General features: G+C 36.9%; 1 protein-coding gene across 1 annotated transcript; it reads right to left on the reverse strand.

Moving 5' to 3' along the window:
- Nucleotides 1-759: 759 nt before the first annotated feature.
- On the reverse strand, nucleotides 760-8,046 carry LOC122119949 (vomeronasal type-2 receptor 116-like). Its single transcript, XM_042693996.1, has 5 exons — nucleotides 7,771-8,046; nucleotides 5,868-6,674; nucleotides 4,237-4,464; nucleotides 3,163-3,286; nucleotides 760-1,682 (listed from the first exon to the last, which is right to left on the reverse strand). Exons 1-5 carry the CDS (start codon nucleotides 7,972-7,974, stop codon nucleotides 760-762), a joined length of 2,286 nt encoding a protein of 761 aa, XP_042549930.1. The 5' UTR covers nucleotides 7,975-8,046.
- Between the last annotated feature and the right edge of the window lie 793 nt (nucleotides 8,047-8,839).

Below are 8,839 nucleotides of genomic sequence, written 5' to 3' on the forward strand. Positions count from 1 at the left end.
ACAAGTGAAAATAGTATAGAAGCTAGTACATCAATCTATTTGAAATAATAACTAATGCTTTCCTGATCAAATTAAGAGTTTAAAAAGTGACAGATAAAATGTTGATGAATCACCAGATTGTAAGAAATGAAAACATTATAAGAAATAATATTTGATATTTTAACATTCAAAATTTTATGTATCAAATTAATAGAGTGCTTAAACAACAATACATTTAAAAAGTATATTTAGGCATTGAAGAATAAACTATCATGCATTACACATTTTCATATTAAGAGAAAAGTCAAAATTCTTATACATTTAATCTTCAAAATAAGCTTATTTTTGTAACATATACACTCATTCTTAAAGTTATATGAGGGAAGTAGGGTAAGAGAGAGGAAGCATAGTAATAGAGGAGATGGAGAAAGACAAAGACAAAGAGACAGACATAGAGATTAGAGGACTTTACAAAATTGTGGTGTGTAGAAAGGAAGTTAGCATACTTAAACATTTGGAAAAATGATTGAAAGACAATGATGAACACACTAAAGCGGAGATGATAGAATTAAGCCTTGATTAAATTAGAAGAATAAAAATATAAAAAGAATTCCAATTTAAATAGTGATCAACACCACTTGTGACTACAAATCCTACAAAAATATACAATAGGTACTAACATATTGAAATTAAAAAATCTATGTTTATTACAAGAAGGGGAAATTACTGTGGATTTAAAAATCAGAGCTTCTGAATAATAATCAAAAAATTAGTTTAATCTTAATAATGCTTGTTTTTCCTACCATGTTTTTTATCCCTGAAACCATGCAGAGAATTTCTATTTGGCATTACCAAGATGATGTAGCACTTTGGAGCAAAAATACAGGCTAGGAGTCCTGCCCCAGAGGCCAAGATGGAGAAGACCTCCACTGCCACCATGACCTTCCCTTTGGCACTGTGGTAGACAGGCAGGAAGGTGATCCACACACTGCAGAACACCAGCATGCTGAAGGTCAGGAACTTGGCTTCATTAAAGGTGTCAGGCAGGTTCCTGGCCAGAAAAGCCACAGTGAAGCTGGCCAGGGCCAGGAATCCCAGGTATCCCAGGACACAGTAGAAGGCAGTGAGGGAGCCCTTGTTGCACAGGATGATGATATGACCATGTTCAGAGTGTACATCTGTGTCAACAAAGGGAGGAGAGGTTCCCAGCCAGAGTCCACAGAGTGTTATCTGGATGAGGGTGCAGATGGGGATGATGAATTTAGGAGCCCCTGATACCAGCAGCCACCTTATTTTTCTCCCTGGAGAAGTGGCCTTGAAGGCCAGAACCACAATCACTGTTTTGGCCAATACTGTGGAAACAGCCACAGTGAACACAACCCCAAATGTGATCTGCTGTAGGATGCATGTTACTGCTTTGGGTCGGCCAAGAAAGAGCAAGGAACAGAGGAAACAAAAGATGAGGGAGATGAGCAAGTTGTAGCTGAGAGCCCTGTTATTGGCCTTAACAATGGCAGTGTCTTGGTGTTTCAAAAACATCCCAAGAACAGCAACAGTGAGCATAGAGAAGCAAAGAGCTATGCAGGCCAGAGCCAAGCCCAAGGGATCTCCAAAAGCCAGGAAACTTGCAACTCTCAGGAGGCACTTAGTCCTATGTGTGTTGGCATACTGATGATCTTCACACCTCACACAATGCTCCATATCTGTTGAGAAGTGTATACTATGGTTAGTTATTGTTATGAATGTGGTTAGTTCTTGTTATGAATTTCTTTTCCTTCACAAAATTTAGGAAAATTTTCATTTACAGGTAATTCTAAAATGTCAGCATTTACTATCATAAAATTATTTGCAATAACTAGTATATGTCTAATACAAGTATAAAAGGTCAAAAGTTAAATACATATGACCATATAAGATTATGTAAAGTGAAATGAACTCCAAGACAAGGATGCAATTTGTTTCCTCTTTCTCACTTTTGTTTTTAACATACTTGTAATGTACCATGTGATGTTTTTTGTTTCTTTTATATGTTCCTGCTGCATGGTATAATCCTTTTTTTCATTGTATTCAATTCTGGTACCCTGCATCTTTTATATACACTTTTCTGATTTGGAGAGGGGAAGGGAAAAACAAAACACTTAAATAGGGACACAGGTCGACCCATTGTAACAATGAGATGAACAAGACATTATGTTGAAAACAAACTTTACAAATTCTGTTGGGGGTGTGGGAGGTAGAGGGGAGGATTAGGGGAGGTGGAAAGGAAGGAATGATAGGGGAAAATCAAAGGAGGAGGCAACAATTCTACATAGGAAATGTACTCATTATCTTACTCATGTAAATATAACCCTTCTGTACAGTTCTTTTACAATGAAAAACATAAAAATAAATGTATATGTTCTTTTCTAAACATTTTTGCATTTCCATGTTCTTCATTTGTTTTTTTTTATTGAACGTTTTTCTTCCTTCAGTCACTATCACGTGTATTAATAATATGACAGTTGGGATATTGTAATATCAAAACAACAAGGTTCTACACTTACACTCTTAGTAACAGAATTGTGTGCAGTTCTGAAATCCTATTGATAATTGTAATCTTATAGATTACAGTTTCCTGCATGTCTCTGTAAAACATTCACTTATCCCCATGGTCCCTTACCCTTGAATTGATCTCATTTTGTTTGTGTCACCTGCTCACCTGTTAAACAGTGGGAATGGAGTGACCACTCTTGGACACTCTAAAGTCATGCTTACTCCTTAAACTAACTCCACCTTTCTTGGCACTTGCCTCATGCCAAGACTAGTTCTGGGCACTGAGAAATAAAGATATGCAAGATCTCTTTTTTTGTGTAGGTAAAATTTAACCTTTAAGATGAACACTGTCCTTAATAAGAGATGTTTAATTTCAGATTAGAGTTTAGACTTGTCCTAATGATTAGTGATAAGAAGGATTTCTTGAGATTACATTCACTGAAATGGACTAGAAAATATTACTGAATATGTAATCCAAAGCCATGTCTTATTATATTCCAACTAGTAATACCACCACTAGTCAAAATGAAATTATGATCAGAGAGAAGGAAAACAGGCATTGTAATCCCAATATACAACATTGGCTGGACTTGTTTGGATTGAGGAAACCTAAGAAGAGATGAACAGTTGCTTCATAATTAATGGACTTACTTGTGCCATTAGAAATCTCATTCTCTGGGCAAGGGGTACAATCAAAGCAACAGGCAGCCTTTCCCTCCTGAGGAGATTTCCTGAATCCAGGATCACAACTCTCACTGCAGACAGAGTGAGGAGTCTGAGGAAAATCAATGATGTGTCAGAAACTGTTCAGATTTATAACTCACATTTCACAAAGTCCATTGTTTTAATTAATGGATTAGTAAACATAATGCTACTATGCAGGTAAGTGCAGTTGATTAAATATATTCTGTCATAGAGCCCATATTCCATGATTCACAAAGACATATGGGCTACAACCTTGATTTCTAGCCTGTTGAGTTATTGCAAAGAATGAGATCTTTAAAAGGTGGAAAGTAGTGGTGAGAAAGTAATTTCTAGTGTACAGCCCTATTGGATTTTCTTCAGTTCAGGTCATTATATCTTGTCTCCTATTCATTTGTGACATGGAGAAGAGAAGAAGGAAGACCTCCTTTTTATAGTGTTGTGAGAACCCCAGGCCCATGGTATCTTCTGCTTTGTTTGCCAGTGGCCATGGGGTGGGAATATTCCCACAGGTAACTTCAAGGATGGTACCTTCATCAAAGATGGGTAAGTAGCAGATCAATTAACCCTTGAGAGAACCACCTCAGAAGGGAGCAAAATGATTTTTTATACCACATAAGTGACTCCTCAGGTACTTTATCACAAAGCTAGAAATTCACGAGCAAAATTAAATTTATAGCTTATGGCAATATTTGAAATCATCATTGAAAAATGCAATTTATTGTTTTGATTCTGGGGCTTGAATTCAAGATCTGGGCACTGGATTTTGGCTGTTCTTGCTTAAGGTTAGCAATCTACTACTTGAGTCACAGTTATACTCCAGATTTTTGTGGTTAATTGGAGGTCACATTCCCACAGATTACCCTGGGTAGGCTGACATTAAACCATGATATTCACATCCCAGATATCTGAGTAGCTAGGATTATGGGAGAAAATTGCTGGAACTCAGGCAGGTATACATTTGAAGAGAGACTTTTGCTTATTTGTGTGCTATTAAAATTATTAGGATTAGACCCAACCCACCTCTGTAGTTTCAATGGCCCACTCTACCATATTTTCAGACAAAGACAATTGATTGCCATGTGGAGCATAGGGAGAAAACTTTCCTACTTTCACAGCAAGTTCCAGCCCTTCTGGAAAATTCCAAATGTTCAGAATGTCATACTCTGGCTCTAATTTTCTTTTCTCATCCAAAATCACTTGATCTCCACTGGGATTGTGAAACTGGATGCTCTTCAGTAAAGGGTTCAACTAAAAGACAGACATCATGTTATGGTGAAGTACATCCCAGAGTTAAGACCGAAAACCTGAACTAAGAAAAGCTACCAATTGCCTTTTAATGTCTGAGTCTGAATTCAAGAATAACACAGAAAAAAGCATATGGAGGAATAAAAATAATCTTTTTGAAATAACCTTTGTTGATCACTCAGAAACGGAATAGAAGGGCTTTTTACAAGAGAAACTATTTTGCTACAGCTTACCTCAACAACTACTTTTATGAATATCTAAAGTTTAGGTTGCAAAATTTTTAATACCAAATGTTGAATGAATCTAAGTGACTTATGAAAAATATGTTCAGCTGGTCATCGTTTGATATGATTGAAGAAGTTCAGAGGGAATAGCTGAATTTATAATTTTCAAAACTAGCTATTGACATGTTGAGATTATTGGTAACTAAAGGAATTCATAAGAAGTATGCTAGTGGCTCAAGAATGTAGTCCTTGCTAGTCTAGGGGCACAGATCAGACGATCTCACTACAAAGCCAGCTGGGACAGGAAAGCCCTTGAAAAACTTGTCTCCCATAAACTATTCAGAAGAAGCTGGAAGTAGTGCTTTGTTTCAGTGGTTGAGCAGTAGCCTTGAGCACAAATAGACTAAGAGACATAGCCCATGTCCTGCGTTCAATCCCCTGAATGGACAAAAAAATCATATATTGAAATACAGAATATATTTTATCCTTGTTACAGACCTGTTGTTTCCCTAAGAGCATATACACACAACTATAGAGTTCCTCAAAGACCTATAAACAAAAAGCATTTCCTAGGGTTTTGAAAAGCACCTGAAATATTTAATTTTTAATATTAATCTATGTTTATTCAATTTTGTGTTTACAGTAGTTTCTGTCAATAAAAAAGAAAAAGCTTAATATTTGAGAAAATTACTTCCAATGCAGACATATATATATATAAATTTATTACTATTAGCAACCAAGATATGGATGACATGTTTACAAACACATATATGGAATGTGTGTGTGTGTTTGTGTATAAATATAAATATATATTCTTTTATATACACAAACATACATGCATACTTACAGAAATTTTAATTTCCTACAGTAAGAAACCCCTCTAGAAGCCGGGTGCTGGTGGCTCACACCTGTAATCCTAGCTACTCCGGAGGCTGAGATCTGAGGATCGCAGTTCAAAGCCAGACCCAGCATGAAAGTCCATGAAACTCTTATCTCCAATAAACCACTCAGAAAACCAGAAGTGGCACTATAGCTCAAGTGGTAGAGCTCTCGCCTTAAGCTGAAGAGCTGAGGGACAGCACTCAGGCCCAGAGTTCAAGCCCCACAACCGACAAAAAAAAGAAACCTCTCTAGAAAGAGTTTTTCCTCTGGGTATGTTCCCTCTAACATAGAAGACATTACCTGTGCTGGGGAAAGCACTGTTCCTTTTCTATTTCCCAGTGTTTGAACTTCTGTTTCATGAAGAAGCAGCTCATGGAGAGCCTGGGCCACAGAGTACACAGCATTGTATACATTGTAACTGTCTCCAGACATAGTCATGTCAAAAATATGCCCAGGCAACCAATCCAAAGAAGCATCATGAGCACAGTTGTCCCATGTCACACAGTCAGACTCAGAATATGAGCAATTAAATGACAGAAACCACAGCTTCGCAAGAACAAAGTCTTCAGGGTATTTGGAAGGATGAATTGCTTTGACAAAATCTGTAAATCCAGAAACATCTGCATAATGGTGCGTAAAAATAAGAGGTACATGCAATGACCCTAGCATGAAATATTTCCTTTTCAGGGTGAAATCCCACTGTGAGTTCATGATACAAACTTTGCCTTTTATGAGTACTTGCTCAATACCCAACATTAAAGCTTTTAGTGAATCTTGATCACCATATATAATGAGAACACGTGCTGAAGCTTCATTTATGTCATTGTAATTTCCCATGATATTGTATAAATGTTGCAGGTCTTGGCTTGAGATCACTACCTCATAGGCCACACAAAGTCTGTTCTTGGCCATCTCTTCTTTTAATTCAGCAAGAACCGACACACCATTCTCATTTTGTGAGGTCATCAGTCCCACCCAGTTCCAGCTGAAGTGAAGTAGTAAGGACACCATAGCAGTGGTTATTGAGGTGTCCTTTTTGGCCATCTGATAGAGAGCAGGAAACTTATTATGGTCACTCAGGGATTGATCAAATGAACCAATGGTAAACTAAAGGGAAAAAAGTTGAGTGCTCCATGAATGAGATCACCATGCATCACAATATCTGAAGTATGTTAAGAACCAGTTGGTGGAAGGTAGATTTTGTTATAATTTTTGAAAAATAGTTTAATTGTTTTTAATAGTTGTAAAACATATGAATTCATTTGTAAAGTGTCTCTTGATCTTTGCCACTATTTCTATCTACTTCACATCTATATCATTCCCACCCTCCCTGACTTTCCTAATTCAATTTTCACATGTGTCCATTGACTATATTATGTTTGTTTTCCCACCCATACATTCTGTAATCATCTGCCTTTTTGTCTTAACACCTACCCCAGTAAGTCAAGATAAGCTTCAGTTTTCTGGTGCTCATTTCTGGTGTCACTAGATCAGGAAAATTACAGCATGGGGTTCTACCCCTATGTATACCATACTTTACTCTCATAGATTATCTATTTATGTAAATGGCTATGACTATTCCATATTACATATTCATATTTTAGATCTAATTTTCACAGGTGAGAGAATGCATTGACCCCTTCTCATTGTGAACAATACTTACTTCAACATAATATCTTGTGTGTGTGTGTGTGTGTGTGTGTGTGTGTGTGTGTGTGTGCATGCCGTTTAAGAGGCACCAACCAGTGGTCTTTTGCATTTATTTGACTTTCATCCTCAAGACTGGTGCTGTATCTCTTGACTCATTCATTTTGTTCTCTTTCTGGTGAACTGGAGATACAAGTTTCCTGAGTTGCTAAGATTACAAGTGTGAGCCATCAATACCCTGCTCAACGTATCTTCACACTGCAAAGTCATTTTCCATTTTCTGATTTATTAAAGAAAATCATTGATAAAACAATAAATTATCCATTTGTCTGTTTGAACTCTTCCATTTCATTTTCCAGACAGTGGATATAGATAGATATTTATATAGATAGATGTTTAGATATATAGATAGATTCCCCAATCTTTGAGTACTTGGCTTTGATACCACAAAATTTAATAGCTTTATAAGTCCTGTCTCTTCCTATAATTTTCTGGTAACACCTGAAATGACACCAAATTATGCATTTTTATATCCTTCCACACTTCCTACTCTCACCTGTGGAAATCTGTAGAGTCCCAGCAATGTCCCAATCTGGTCAGATGTTATTGCTGATGGTCCTGTAAACACTGCTATAGACCTGCTGTCTCTGATACAGGAGTAGTTTGGAATCTTGTACTTCCCAAAGAGCCAAGTGAAGGGATTCCTAAACACTTTCCAACCTCTGAATTGAACATCATAGATATCGAATCCCAGAGTCATATTGGGTAAAAGAGAAGGGTTTTTGTTGATCCGATTAATAGCAAAAGCCAAGGCCAAAACAAGCTGATAATCCTTTAAGATCCTGCATAGTGAGCATAGAAATTTAGTCATTTTTTCAAAACTTATAGCTTTGATGGATTTAATACTTGTTTCTTTGCCAATGAATATATCAAAACACTATCCCCAGTTGCGATGGAATGCAAATGTAAAGACTTATGGTTGTGTATAGAATTATGTAAGAATATGAAGGCAATTTTTTCCATGAATTATATTGAGAAATGCTTTTGTAAGCCATGAGAGAGAACTGCCCCCCGTTATCACATGAACCACAGCAAAAACATGTTGTCTGTGGATTAGGTTTTGGTGAGACTGAAAATATTCTGTTAAGGGCAATTAGGTCCACTTGTGTTAAAAATAAATATTGTGTTTTGAGTCACTAAGTTTATATTATGTACTTATGTGGCAGGCCAGTATAATGAATAATTTAAGAACAACTTTCAGAAGCAAAGGACTTTTAGTTGGCAATTGTGGGGCTTGAACTCTAGGTGCTGTCCCTCAGCTTTTTAGCTCAACGCTAGCATTCTACCACTTGAGCCACAGCACCACTTCTGGCTTTTTCTGTTTATGTGTTGCTGAGGAATTGAACCCAGGGCCTCATGCATGCAAGGCAAGCGCTCTATCACTGAGCCACCTTCCTAGCCTGCAAAAGGTATTTTTATGAAAGAACCTATAGCAGGGTGTGCTAACAGACCCAAACTATTGAGCAATTCTTCCTGTAATATCAACCAGAGAAAGAGCTCAAATATGAGATGAGGGAATTTTATTATTATGTATGTAACAAAACAACAAGAATGTATCCAATTCC

Source organism: Dipodomys spectabilis, unplaced genomic scaffold (genome assembly GCF_019054845.1).
Source record: "Dipodomys spectabilis isolate Male_0828 unplaced genomic scaffold, ASM1905484v1 ptg000173l, whole genome shotgun sequence".
NCBI classification, from domain to species: domain Eukaryota; kingdom Metazoa; phylum Chordata; class Mammalia; order Rodentia; family Heteromyidae; genus Dipodomys; species Dipodomys spectabilis.

Coding starts and splice junctions, on each gene's coding strand:
- LOC122119949 (XM_042693996.1), bottom strand. CDS start 7,974: ATGACTCTGGGATTCGATATCTATGATGTTCAATTCAGAGGTTGGAAA. Junction 4,465..5,867: donor CAGTGCTTTCCCCAGCACAG/GTAATGTCTTCT, acceptor TCTGTCTTTTAG/TTGAACCCTTTACTGAAGAG. Junction 3,287..4,236: donor GGGCCATTGAAACTACAGAG/GTGGGTTGGGTC, acceptor GATTTTCCTCAG/ACTCCTCACTCTGTCTGCAG.